Genomic DNA, 14,692 nt, shown 5'->3' on the forward strand with positions numbered 1-14,692 from the left:
CTCTAACGCTTAACATATAGCTATCTCATATCGAGTGCAAGACTTAGGCCATAGTGCAGCTACAGAACTGTATGTATGTACAGAACCGAGCACTTGTCGCCGAATCGCCCGAAGCCCGAATGGTACTAGGGAAGGCTCTGGAAGATTCGAATATAGGTTCGTTGTTCGTTCTACGGGCTCTTACATCCTGCATTGAAAAGTCTCTGGATCGTCTGGATACCTGCACCGGTTACATCCGTTGCATCCCGCTGTCGTGTAAAAATTTGTGACATTTGTTGCACAATTCAGTGACGCTCTAAAATCAACAATGGCAACAAAGGCCGACGAGGTGAATATTTATCGTTATTGTCAATTTTCTGTTATACTTTTTTTACACTTTATGCATATAAAATCCTATTTATGCTCATTTTTGGAAGAAAGAATAATTATAACCAAATTTTGACGTATTAAGATGATGCTATGATGCATAATTATTCACTTTCCGACACAATTGAGAAATTCTTCGGAATAATTTATATCCATAATATATGCATAAAAAAAAATGTTTTAAAAAATTTACTAATATATGAGTTGAAATTTTTAAGTATGAGAAGAAAGGCTTTTTGAAGGTTCTCGCAAATTAATTTAATTAATTAATCACATTTTTTTGCTGGATAAATTTTATCAAGCAGTATTTTTTCCCCACAGATGAGATTAGATATTGAGGAGCTCAACAGCTTACTCGAGAAGGCTAATAGACAACGAAACAAAGATACATTGATGCTGGAAATCAGGAAACTGCAAATGGCAATGACAAAGTTGGAACAGAAAGATACGTCTGTCAAGGTGACAGCGCCTTCACTCAATGCTGCCCAAAAGTGCTACGAGGTAAAATTGAACAACTATGGGTGGGACCAGACGAGCACGACAATGAAGATCTACATAACGCTCAACAACGTTCACCAGCTGCCCAAGGAAGCCATTGTCTGTGGCTTTACAGAGAGATCGCTGGATCTGCGCGTATTCGGTCTGGACAACAAAAATTATCACTTGCCGATCAATAATCTGTGCGCGGAGATCGACACCGAGAAGAGTACCTTTAAAGTGAAGACCGACATGGTCGTCGTGTTGCTCGCGAAAAAGATTGCCCGAGATTGGTCGCACGTCACGTTGGTGGAGAAGAGAATCAAGGATGCAAAGTCGCCGTCCATGCCCGAGCTGGGCGAGGATAACGATCCCAGCGCCAGTCTGATGAATCTCATGAAAAAGATGTATCAGGATGGCGACGATGAAATGAAGAAAACGATAGCGAAGGCGTGGACCGAGAACCAGGAGAAACAGAGAAACGGCGCGGCTTTGGACTTGTAATTTTGGTACCGATCTAGCTATGATCTAGATATGTTTTATGTATAACTTTTTTTTATACATTAGGCAAGTGTAATATAAATTTTAGAGGAACGCTCAGGTAATGAGAGTATAGAAAATCATACGGTTTATCTTTTCTTTGTTGTAAAGAGAGTAAATAAACGACATTGGTGTAACTATTAGTTAAGGTTTTCAAAGAAAATTTTTTTAAATCTAATTGCATAGTTAAAGAAAATAAAAATTTATATATCTAAATTTTGTAAGCATTTACACATGATTTATGAATATTTTTAAATTATAATACCAGCCTGACCGAAGATTTAGTTGTGAGAATCCACTTATCGGTCAAAGTTTCATGTTTATTAATGTTTTTAAAGAATTATATTTTAATTTTATTTAATTGTGAAATGTTTAATTTTTGGTGCCATGCTTATGATTGCGGATGAGTGTAAATAAATATCATTTTGTTGTTTAAGAAAAGTTACACCATTGTCACAGCACTGATATTGAACTATTGGGAAAAAATATATGCATATTGCGCTAATAATTGCTAAATACATGCATTTGCATTTTTGACGGATTATTATACATCTATTGTGTGTCATTGGAGGAATCAATAAAACAGCATGCTTCAATTAACTAAAATCAGGTATCTTTATTATCTGCTCTTGAACTTCGCAAACCATTCTTCAATTTACATCGTGATTGTTATCGATATAATATACAAAACATTCTTGATAAGCTCGATCAACCGTGGATCGCGCTTCGCAGATAAATAAAGGACTTGTATGACCTAGATGCAACAGTTCGTTGAATACTGTTTGCGATGTCGTTTAACGTTCATTAAGTGTTCAATCGAATACCATGGTCAATTGATTTATATTAATATTACATCATGACAAATGCACAGCCCAAGTACAAAACTCTTTGGAATATAAGTAATAAGCTACGCTAGTTTTACATAACGTTCTCTCATAAAACGATCGAGACATTTGCAGTTAAAAAAAAACCTCAAATCTACAGTTCCGCGTCTACTAAGGTAAGAATGGAATGATGCGTTGCCTATGAAACTATCATGTGTTTTTTTGCAAATTGGCACTGAGACGATAAATCTTTGATGGACGACGTTCTGGTTAAATGTAGTAGCATCGTTAAGATGTTTTTAAGTAATTTACAACGAATCACAGATGTTCCTTACGTATCTGCAATTAATCGCTTTTACATAATTAAGCAGCACATGCTGATAAATCGATAATGAAACTTATGCTATTCTCGAGAAGAAGGATAGACGTCGACACATTACTTGAAGATTCGAAAAAGAAAGTTTTTTTTCTTTTAGTTTCTAAGTTGCAAAAACTTCACTCCAAATTGTCTATTTTTATTTATGCACGAAACATTATTCGATTATACTAGAAATCGTATGTTAAACGCAGCGTTAACAGCGTACGATTGAAAATTGTGCGTTTTTTTTAATCAATCAGGAAGAGATAACACTCTAACGCGACCGATTCGCGCGTTCGAAAGTGTTCCGTTTACTTGATTGCAACTATGATCGATTAACACGAGATCTCGGAATTTTCCAAATGGCATTCTTCATAAATTACGTTTCTTTATCGGATGTCGATGTCGCGATGCTTTCACGTATTGATACGTTGTTATCGAAATTGACGTCCGAAACGTCTTTTTGACTAACAAGTATCTGATAAACAAGATTATATATATATTTCGCAATGGCCACATATCTCGATTCATTTTGGTCATGATATAAAAATATTCCTGCAGCTTAATCATCTCTCATGACGAATATCTCATATAATAATATAGTAACATATAACAGCCGCGAGAAGAGTGTACGCGAAGTCTTAATCTAAAAACGATTCTTAAAAGGATACATGTTTCGTTAAATGAGCCGTTCACATTCTTAAAGTAACACAACTCAATTCGTGTTACGCATTTAAAAATAACCAGCCGGTTAGGATCGTGTGCGATCACGTTAATGTGAATCGCGTAGCACGGAAATTCAAAGAATTTTATAAAAAGAATTTATAAACAAGATTAATACTTTTCCGAATAGATTAACATACATATAATATGGACATAACACTGTCGTAACATAAATTTTGAAATTTGATCGATTTTTGTATATATAGATCGCTCGTGTGTGACTTTTTGAATGCGTTGTAGAACATTCGACTGATCAGGGGTAATTGAAATCTTAAAATATCTGTATTTGTATATCCCAGAGAGCAAAACACCTGTCATATTTACGAAATATGTGCGTAAACTCGTGACGAGTGTTTGCGCGAATAGCATGTAAAGCTGCAATGCGCCCGCAAATGCGCTCCCCCGCTCAGCGTCAATATTACACCTTGACCATTGGTTTAAAGAACACATCGACACTCTATCTTATGTGTTTTACGCAACTCGATCTTAACTTTATTTATTATGTATGACACTGAAGAGATCTAAAAGTAAGACCGAAACGTTTGTAATTTGTATGTCATATTAAAGTTTTTTTTTTCATGTTTAAGTACGCAATGTTTGTGGTAACAATACATATAAATTGTTTTCAGCAATAGGTTTGCATATTTTTGCACACTCGTTTTGCTATCTGGGACACTTAAGCAGAAGTTTTCTATTTGAATATACCCATTTAAAAATTACAGGAAGCTGTTGAAAGTCAATGCGAAAGTGCACTACTCTCACTTTAACAGCTAAACAAAAACGATTATAGCATATTGTTCGGATTGTGCTATCGTATGACCGTTGCAGCTTATAAGAAAATTTATATTTGATGCAGAACGTAAACGGTACCACAGTGCGGAAGTCGCGCAAACGATTGAATGATCATATGTTGATCGTTATAACGTACGCGATAGCTAGAATTTGCGGCTGGTGAGCAAGCGTTTATGATTCTGCAACAAACTCATTCGTTTTTTTCTTTATAATATCGGAAACCGAGACACGTGCCAGTGAATATATTTGTGGTAGCATATATATTCTGAAGCAATGACTCTTGGAAGAAAAATATCAGCGTAGTTTGCGTAATACTTTTTTTTTTGTCAACTAGATTTTTAATTGTCAGCTATCATTGTGGTGCTAGTTACATTAAACTGCTGCGACAAGTTATTAACAGAAAAGCATCACGTAAACTACGCTAAACTGAACACAATTTGGAAAGTAAAGTAAAAGAAGATATTACCTTAATTATAGGATATCGCATTTCGTCCATATTACGAGTATTATTTAAACGTGCAGTAGATCATTCGAGGAATGTCCAAGGATTAAAATTTAATGTCGAAAAGATTACCACCCCAGGGAGCAATATGACGTGTCTAAAGACGTCTTAATGACGTTCTCTAACGTCATTAAGACGGAATTAATACGTAATTTGACGTCACTCTGCTGCCTGGAACGCGCCGATCACGACTATTTTATCGCGATATCGCAATTATAACTAATCGCGAAACATATGTACACTGCAGCACAATGTGCTTCAAATTTAATACATTATCTTCCGATTAAAATATTATTTCTCTTATCATCTCGATTATGAACAATTATCTCGATGTACAATGACCAGTCAATCAACAACCGAAGTTAAATTTTACGAGGAAATATACATTCAGAAAATCACTCTGAAAGAACGTCGAAATTTTCTCCCTCTTTTAGACATTTAAAATTAAAGTGCATTTCTCCTATGATCATATGTATCTTAATCGCTTTACAGATAATCATACAGAAACGAGTGGAAGCATAAAACAGACGAGTGGGAATGTACAAGCGTATCTTATACATAGCAAAATATATCTAATGGAATTTAGTGCAAAGTTAAGTATAAACGTTAGTAATGTTTTCACAATTTATGCAAAAATGCATTATAATTAACGAATCATATTTACAACCCGTAACTCTATGAAAAATCATGATATACATATCGAAAGTTCTTCCTTTTCTTTTTCGCTCTCTTCGCGTTCACGATAAAGAGTATGTACCATATACTTCATGTATGCGGTTTCTTCAAGTTACGTCTAATTAATTAAGAAACGAGGTTTATAATTCTTCAGCGACGCATATAACTCTTCCGATTGTATACTTACTTTATCATGCGCATTTTTTTCCCTTTCGCTTTAAAACGCATATCTCTGAACTAAAACGTTCGTTCTATACGCAGCAATCAATTCGTCCAAACTTTCGTGTATCGCAAATGATGTATTGTACATCAACAATAAAAATTACTCGATAACTTAATTACGATTAGTGAAAAACCGTCTACGTTCTTGCGCGATTTACGCAATGAATAAAAAAAATTAAGAAAAAAGAAGAATGTAGACGGGTGTATCGTATGAAATCGCTATCCACTTTCTCTGGGTTTTGGAGAGACATATTAAAATATAAATTAAGATATTATATCATATTATCAATAATACAATAAGAGAACGTTAACAATCGGACGCTTAGTCTTTGGTTCCCGCGTGTGGAGGCTTATTCGCTAATACTTTTGTAAAGAAGTAAACTTGCTCGCTTATGTAAGACGAGCTCGTTCTCATTATAGTCCAATAATGATCATTCGATGTACGTCTTACCGGACAGAAAGGGACTGTTGAATCTCGCGACTCGTCGCGTGAAACACCTCACTCATGGCGCTTCGCGTTTTTTCTATTAATTCTTCCACGTTGTCCGTACTGAGTCCCTCGGTTGAGATGGGCGGCAATGTCGTCACGAGGATGTGTCCTTTAATTAAGTCGATTTTAAACTACTTCTGATAATCTCGTGCAATTTTCAAGTAATTAAAGAAATTATTTTCACAGGTCTCTTTCTAGAGGGGCAATTCTGTTATTCTATTATAAGTCATTGCTAAATTTTAATAATTAATTTTTTTCATACGATTTATCATTTATTAAAATGTAAATAAGGTCTTTGAAAATTGAAAATTTTTCAAATTAACAAAGTTATTACCGACCTATATACCTTTAAAATTTAATTCTTCAAGATTTAAAGTTTCTATATAAGAATTTCTTTTTTATTTTTTAAATATTTTTCGAGCTTCTGTATTTTTTGTAGCCTCACAATTACTTACCGGAGTCAAATCTTTTCTCTTCCGCGGATAAGAAATAATAAGAGGAGAATACAACTGGTAGTATGGGTAATTGCGACCTGATCGCGACGTGGAAGGCACCCTTCTTAAACGGATGTATCTCACCGGTGTTGTGCCTGGTGCCCTCGGGGAATATCCACAGCTTGATCTACAAAGCGTCGTGATGAAAAGCATATAATAGAAAGCGAATGGTGGCCAAACACGATTCACGCGCGACCTTCTTTTACCTTCTTCTCCGTGATCTCCTTCGTCGCGGTGTTGAGGGCGGATCGCGCTTTCTCGGAGTTCATTCTGTCGATGAAAATCAGGCCGCACAACCACGCGGCCAGGCCGACCGGCCATGCATAGAAGATTTCCTTCTTGGCAACGACGGTGCATTTGTCCATCACCGGCCAGAGATCGAACATCCCCAAAATGTCCAGTGAGCTCTGGTGGTTCGCCACGATTATACATGCCCTGTTCTTCTCCAAGTGCTCCCTTCCTCGCAGCTCCCATCGCAGACCTAGCAGACCACTTATGTGATGGCATAACGACGATGCCAGCCTGCAAGAAGAAAAAGAAAACATCTTTTAGCATAAATACAACTTAATGAAGCAACAATCGGGCATTTTTTTAATAATTTGAACGCCGACAAGAAAATAAACAGGAGAATCTTCCTAATTTTCGTCAAGTTCAAGCAGGTTTACAGATGCTATTTAACTTTTAATTGTATATTAATTGTGATAAAAGTATAATTAATATACATTTTTTTATAACAAATTAACTGTCTGAAGATAAAAGATGCTTAGTTTGTTCTTCAGATACTTATTTCAATTTTATCTTGCGCGTGTGTTATGAGATAAGATAAATGTTTATTTTATTTTTCGCTCGTCTAAACACGATTTCGTATATTATTAATAATCGCGTAGAAAATCATAATACAATCGTGCATAAAATGTGCAAACGATCATAATTTTTTTTTTTGCATTTTTGGAACACAACTGTATTTTTGCAAAAGAGTTACATCAGCCTTCTAAAGAATCCTACTTAAGAATATATAATTCATAGGCTGCGTTTGTTTTGGACGCTTTCGTGCTGAAAGCATCACTCCATCTTTTTTCAACATGTAATGAGCAATAAAGATAGACTGACGCTTTCAGCACGAAAGCGCTCAAAGCGAACGCAGCCATAATATGCAATTAAAATAAGTTAATATATGAATAAGTCAACACAAGAGAGATCACATTTCTGACCAAAGTTTTGAGAAAAAAAATAAATAATCCTTTAATAACACTAAGTGGTTAACTTTTTAAGTATAAATTATGGATGTCCAATGCTGATGCGGCATGTCTCTCTCTCTCTCTCTCTCTCTCTCTCTCTCTCTCTCTCTCTCTCTCTCTCTCTCTCTCTCTCTCTCTCTCTCTCTCTCTCTCTCTCTCTCTCTCTCTCTCTCTCTCTCTCTCTCACTCAATTTCAAAGATATGAGTCAAGGCGATAAAATACTTATCGAGAACCTTACTTATACCGTACGTATATTGAGCTCTTTAAATTCTTTAAGTGTTAAAAGGCTATTAGAGAAACTTTTTAGAACTTTATATGCAATAAATACTATGTATTTATTCTCTACCAAGATCGTTGATCGGTATATGCACCTATGATTCAGGGAACGAGGATCACGAGGATTTACGCGTTTTGAAAAATAAATGCCATTTTTCTGCCCTTTTTTTTCATTTTACATAGACATGGAAGATACAAAACAATTTGATGAAAAAAATAATTTTAACAAAACCGACATTAAACTAACTAGAAATAGAGCTATCGACACAATTCTGTTAAGGGATCATACTTGAAAAAAATTCAACTTTACAATAATTGGTGCTTTAAAGAGATTTATAAGTGTCAATAGTTGCTTTCCATTTATACATTAAAACTCAGATAATTCTCACTTGTGACGTCGTAACTCAGTTGAATGCACGTTCTTTTTGCATGCTGGCAAGTGAGATTCAACTGAGTTTTTATCCACAATCGAGACCGTGTGTTTTAATGAATCTATAATAGACTCACATTAAAAGTGAGGCTACGAATCTGTATTAATTGTTACGCGATAGCTTTGTCGCCAAAATAAGCAGGTAAGTGCAAAAAATGACTTATCTTACCTGAGTATAAAAATACTCACGTAACTGTGAGTGACTCAGCGATCACTTGAGTGTAAATGGAAAGCAATCGAAAGATTTCAAAATTTACTCTTTCCCCTCCTAAAGTTACTCCGCCTAATTAATAAATATTAATGCCGTTAGCGTGTATACGGATTTTAATACAATTAATTGATTTAAAATATTTAAACTTACATCTAGTGTTTTAAAAAATTTAAATGTCGCGATATATTGAAACGTTGCGTGGTTTTGAAAATCGTCCCTATTCTCTTTTCACTATAATTACTCCGTTTAATTAACAATCAGTTGCTATTTATATACACATATGTAAATTCTAATAGGTTCAATATTGATATTTGGACAGTACAAAGTGGTACAATTACCCAAAATGTTCGGATATTTCCAAGCGTACTGACAGCTGAGCTAGCAAAAATATTCAATGTCAACGAGCTAAATATAGCAGAGTCGTTACTGTCGGGAGTGTCGCTGATCCGAAGTGATCCCCGCCATCCCTCAATATAATTACTCTCACGCGCTTGGGCGACTTTTTCGCCACGGCTGGTCCCTACGTGGCGACGACTACGAGTATCGTCGCTCGTCGGACATTTGTCATTTTATTTGTGGCGGAGTGCTGCCATTGTTATGGGGGAAGCGGCTTATTTTCTCCAATACGCGACACACAGCTCCGTACGAGACAGCACAACAAGTTTAAATCCTAGCCCCCTGCTTCCCGTCTCCAGGAATTGTCGCCGCTCGACATCGCCGCGGTACTCGCAGCAACAACCACAAACACCGCGCCGGCACCACCACCACCATTATATATCATCACCGCCACCCACTGAACAAGCAGCGAGCGCCGGTCAATAAATTCTCCTGGCCGACCCGGCGGTCTCCGCCGCGACGCCTGTCCTGTCAAGCTCTGGAAAAAAACAAAAAGAGGCGCGAGAAGGTGGTGACTGCCGTAAATACTTACTTACGGGGCGAGAAATTAATCGGAGCTTTGGAGAACGGAGCGCGCGAGAGAGAAAGAGACAGAGAGAGAGAGAGAAAGAGAGAGAGAGAGAGAGAGAGAGAGAGAGAGAGAGACGAGTGGGCCGCGCGAGCGGTATGACGGCAACATAACAATATCGATCGATCGGCGGGTAGACACTGATGGTAGACTACTAACAGGAAATTCTTGACGTTGCCGGGCCGCAGCGAGATGACGGGCATGAGGAGGACCGCGTTCACCATCACGATGCCGTAGTAGATGAGGAACTTGAAGTAGTAGCGGAAGGTGCGGCTGGTCTCATACAGGAACGGCAGCACGAGGATGAAGCCGACGAGGATCACCTCGAAGCACGACGGAGGCATCTTCGGTTCGGCGCCCGCGAGGACGACGAATTCCCTGATGATGTGCGCGCGAACTCCTTCCGCTCTCCTCCCCCTGTGTTTTTCCGCCACTTCCTTTACTTTCGGCGACCCGCGACGATTATTATCTCGGCTCTCACGCAACCTTTTTATTATCGACGACCGCAGACGGGAGAGCTCGCTCGCCGCTTCCTCGACCCGGAGTGATAGAGAGAAAGAGAAAGAGAGAGAGAGAGAAAAAAAGAGAGCTTTGGCCCGGGGGGGAGGGGGGCTTTCGACGACGGGTGTCCCTTCGGACGGGAGCTCTGCCGCGACGTAACACGCTGCTGCGCAAGCGGAGCACTGCCGTTCCAGCCGTCCGCGCGGCGAACGTTAAATACAGGCCGCGCCGTTTGCCAAGGGGGAAAGAGAGACCCCCTCGGCGTGTTCTATTCTACCCCTACTGGCCGCGATCCCCGGCCCCGGCCTCGCGCGGCAAGCGGGGCCGCTAATTTTTTTCGTTGTTGAGGGCACGGTCATATGACACATTGAGGGGAGCAAACGTATGTATTTCACTAATAAATATTAAATATTGTTTCTGTACATATTGATATCGTCGAACGCGATAAACAAATGTGCTTCTCTAATATATCCATTTTTATCAATGCGGATTAACTCTAATCTCGATTTAACTTGCTTTTTATCTTCTTCTAGTTATAAGAATTGGAGTAAAGTAATTAATTAAGGAAGTTTAGGGAGAATAACGCGAAGGAACGTTTTCGCAAAATCAACTATACTTCGTCCTTAATTACTTTTGAACACTTAATTGTTAATGTTATGCAAATAATGACATCACCTGCAGCACAATAGCATGCAGCACAAATTATTGTTGCATTCAGCAAGAGCTGAGGTCAAAGTCAATATATTCTTTTTTTACCTGTATCTATTTTGCATATAGACGCTACAAAGTGCGCGCTATATTTATTCTCCCTAAACTTATTAACGTTTAATATTACACGAATGTCATAAATGTACATACATACACTGAAATCGTTGCCTGTTTTGTTGCAAAACAAAGATATTACTTTTATCCTCGCTTCTTCTGTTTAAAAATGGAACTGGCATTATTACATTATTTGCATATAAACGCTAAAAGAAATATACGTTTGCAGTTATTCACTCAAGAATTATATAATTATTTAATTAATTAAATATTGATAATTGATTAATATATTAAATTATGCATCCACTCTTAAGAAAAGGCATATGTTACTTGAGGTGAATAACTGCAGTTATTCATTCAAGTAACATGCCTTTTTTTAAGAGTGGATGCATAATTTAGCACCTTAGCTAAACTTCACACCCACAAATATTGATTGGAAAACCGACATTCCGATCGCACTTAATCATCAGAGATAAGACGGAAGAGAGGAATATATTGATTTTTCTTTGTTCAAATATTTTTCAGATGCGTATACGTATCCGCAATGATCAATCGTGATCACCTGATTTTTTTGTACATAAAACGATCATGAAGTTTCTTATTGACAGGTGTAAAAAAGATGACACGAAAATAGATCTTACATTTTTTTTATCTCTGCAGCAATTTATTTTACGTTTTAAATTATTCAAAAGAAGCGTATCTGGGGCGATGCGACGATAAACAGACCCCATACATATGTCAGCGCGAGAATCGTGTTTTAACAACTCATAAATGACAGCTGTTATTATATAGATTGATTTTCATTATCTTGATGCAGTTATTCACTCAAGTAACATGCCTTTTCTCAAGAGTGGATGCATAATTTAATATATTAATCAATTATCAATATTTAATTAATTAAGTAATTATATAATTCTTAATTGCACATTAGCTATACTTCACACCCACAAATATTGATTGGAAAAGCGACATTCCGATCGCACTTAACCATCAGATAAGACAGAAAAAGGGAATATATCGATTTTTCTTTGTTCAAATATTTTTCAGATGCGTACGTATCCGCATGGCATGTATGTATGTATATGCGTATACGTATCAGCAATGATATCAATCGTGATCACAGATTTTTTTGTACATAAAACGATCACGAAGTTTCTTGTTGACAGGTGTAAAAAAGATGACACGAAAATAGATCTTACATTTTTTTATCTCCAGTAATTAATTTTACATTTAAAATTTAAATTATTTAAAAGAAGCGTACCTAGCGCGATGTGGCGATAAACAGACGTTATATCTAGCCGTAATCTTTGGCTATGACTGTTCGATCAAATATTTCGAAAATAATTCGAGCATTGATAACGTAAGAAAGATTTGGAAATATTAATTGATGTCTGACACTGAACATTGTAAATATTGTGAAAATTACCAAAATATAAACATTATAATAAATATATAAACAAAGAAATCTAATATATATGCATATTATATATAACAATTATTTATATTTATTAGAAAAATATTTTGTCGATTTTTATACTCACGTATATTTCTTTCATTATAATAATTTATATAATTATTTTTAATTGGGAGACATTATAAGTACTATTTCATTTAGGCCTTTCGGCAAATGCAGATCTGAGACTGTAATATCAAAGACGATGACAATGATATCATGTAGGCGAGAAATATATCTTGACGGCTAGACCGTTTTTTTCTCCGATTATAAATTATAAATCTTGAAAGAGACACGCAAAAGACGAGAGCTATATCCCGCAACGGCAGTATAATCTAAGAAATAATAACTTGAAAATCGTTTCATAAGCCTAATTTTACATGGAAGAAGAACATTTAAGTGACATGACATTATACAAGATATTTAAAAAATGTTCTGATCTTTTTCTCTCATACATTCTCAGACATGTTCCTTGATTTTTTTATTGCCTGGATTGAATATTGAATGTACATGACATAATTGTATTGACATTTTCACTTCACAATAAATCTTTATATAAAGAGGAGAAGCAGTCAACGGACATGCCCATCAGATAAGAACACTTGTTATAACAATCTTGTTGTTTGTCATAGATCTTACCGAAAGGGGCCAACGGGCCTGTTCCCGAATTCGACATATAATTATTGATTAAAACGAGATAATCTGATAGCTGCCATCAAGCCTACAAGTCCATGAGCTCACAAATAGTTGATTAAAAAAAAAAATTTAGGCTACATAAAATAAAAATTATATGTTTATACCGAGCAAACTCTTTTAAACCAATAATTTAGGCAATTATGTGATAGAATGAATACGCTGTGGAAGATTCGAAAATAGAATTCACGTAGGAATACTTTACTACAAATATATACCTGACACATAAATACAAAATCGATACAAAAGAAGCCTAATAAACTTCAGGATGTCCGCTATGAAACCTTGCATGCTCTACGTGGCGTCTCTTTATATCTCCCTTAATGTTAAGTTGGTTTTACAAATATTGAAAGTTTACGAGCAAATTGCCTATATAAAAAAGAAAAAAATATATTGACATTGAAAGTTTTATTCGTGACGGCCCGAAAAGAGAATTGCTTCTTCACTGTTGCTTTATTCTTTATGTTGTCCAAGTATTTTAAAACGATAATAATACGAGTGCCTGAAGATAATCCAGGTCATTGACATTATTTTAAGCACATGCATTTGCTAATAGCGTCTACGCTCACATTACACAAATAATTTTCACGTTGATGCGAAAGAGGGTAAAAGAATACAACATTTCAAAGACGTCTGCGAAATTGAAGATACCGACAAAAATTTATTAATTTATTAATTAATTTATTTATAAATTTATTTATAGGAACTCCTTAAAGGTGCGTGTCCACCTGCGAGTAAGAACTCTCGAGAGCAAAAAGAGAGAAAGAGAAAGAGACTCTCGAGAGTATCTCTCTCTCTCTCTTTCTTTTTGCTCTCGAGAGTTCTTACTCTCATTGTCAGGTGGAGACGCACCATTAAAGCACGTTATATACGCATTGGCGCTCCTTGGGTGCATGGTTATAATATGCATATAGATATGCGCGCAAATTTGTCTGGATTGGCCCTTACAAATTGAACAGATTTACTAGATTTCGACAAATGAAATTGTAGCTTATATAGGGATTTTCTTCACTTTTGTAATTTTTATCTGAAAAAATTTATTATTCAACTTTTTTAATATTATTTCAAAATTTTTTTGACAAATTTTTGTCAACGGAACATTAAACACACTGAAAAAAAAAATGTAAACTGATTTTTACATTGGAACAATATAAAGGCTTGTTCGTTTTAGCTGAACTTTCTGCACAGTTCTTTCCTCTTTTATTTCTTTTCACGTTGAAGAGAAAAAGGAGAAAGATGAACTGTACAACAAGCTAATGTCTACTTCTACCAATATGGATTAACTTTAATCTCGGTTTACTTTTTTATATGCATATGTCATCGTATCAATATCTTTTTCTAATTCTTATAGAAATGGACACAAAACGAACAGGCCTTAAAACTGCACTCATTGTGCACCAGTGTTGCACCAGTGGGTCTGATCGCGTTGCTTGCACTTTTTGCACTCAGCATCTTCGCTTTCTCTCTCTCTCCAACGGCCGAATATTATATTTATCTCATTTCAAGTGCAAAAATGTTTGGGGATTTCAAGCAACGCGAACAAGCCGAGTGTTGCACCAGTTTTCCCAGTAGAAATGCGTCGGCAATCGGCAAGTTGCGGCGGCGAGGGGACTCGAGCCTCGAGGAGATAGGCCGATGTTGCTAGCCCTGCTTCACGTATTCGAAAGTTTTGAATAATCTCTAATCTCTACTTTTGCTAT

General features: G+C 36.4%; 2 protein-coding genes across 3 annotated transcripts; one reads left to right on the forward strand and one right to left on the reverse strand.

Annotated features, from left to right (window-relative positions):
* The first annotated feature begins 70 nt into the window (after nt 1-70).
* On the forward strand, nt 71-1,989 carry LOC143903971 (calcyclin-binding protein). Its single transcript, XM_077418116.1, has 2 exons — nt 71-328; nt 688-1,989. Exons 1-2 carry the CDS (start codon nt 308-310, stop codon nt 1,345-1,347), a joined length of 681 nt encoding a protein of 226 aa, XP_077274242.1. The 5' UTR covers nt 71-307; the 3' UTR covers nt 1,348-1,989.
* On the reverse strand, nt 1,975-10,308 carry Agpat1 (1-Acylglycerol-3-phosphate O-acyltransferase 1). Of its 2 annotated transcripts, none has more exons than XM_077418111.1 (4): nt 9,743-10,308; nt 6,670-6,985; nt 6,425-6,590; nt 1,975-6,078 (listed from the first exon to the last, which is right to left on the reverse strand). In XM_077418111.1, the coding sequence occupies exons 1-4, from the start codon at nt 9,925-9,927 to the stop codon at nt 5,927-5,929; spliced, it is 819 nt and encodes a 272-aa protein (XP_077274237.1). In that variant the 5' UTR covers nt 9,928-10,308; the 3' UTR covers nt 1,975-5,926. The 2 variants fall into 2 exon arrangements, with proteins under 2 accessions (XP_077274237.1, XP_077274238.1); XM_077418112.1 differs by lacking the exon at nt 9,743-10,308 and adding an exon at nt 9,047-9,453.
* Between the last annotated feature and the right edge of the window lie 4,384 nt (nt 10,309-14,692).

Source organism: Temnothorax americanus, unplaced genomic scaffold (assembly GCF_048541705.1).
Source record: "Temnothorax americanus isolate GAGA-0224 unplaced genomic scaffold, ASM4854170v1 Scaffold5, whole genome shotgun sequence".
NCBI classification, from domain to species: domain Eukaryota; kingdom Metazoa; phylum Arthropoda; class Insecta; order Hymenoptera; family Formicidae; genus Temnothorax; species Temnothorax americanus.

What these genes read in the sequence shown, in the direction of transcription:
- LOC143903971 (XM_077418116.1), top strand. Translation starts at nt 308, where the DNA reads ATGGCAACAAAGGCCGACGAG. An exon ending in TGGCAACAAAGGCCGACGAG is followed by an intron (nt 329 to 687) that starts GTGAATATTTAT and finishes TTTTCCCCACAG; the next exon opens with ATGAGATTAGATATTGAGGA.
- Agpat1 (XM_077418111.1), bottom strand. Translation starts at nt 9,927, where the DNA reads ATGCCTCCGTCGTGCTTCGAGGTGATCCTCGTCGGCTTCATCCTCGTG. An exon ending in GGCAACGTCAAGAATTTCCT is followed by an intron (nt 6,986 to 9,742) that starts GTTAGTAGTCTA and finishes TTCTTCTTGCAG; the next exon opens with GCTGGCATCGTCGTTATGCC. An exon ending in AGAGAAAAGATTTGACTCCG is followed by an intron (nt 6,079 to 6,424) that starts GTAAGTAATTGT and finishes ACTTAATTAAAG; the next exon opens with GACACATCCTCGTGACGACA.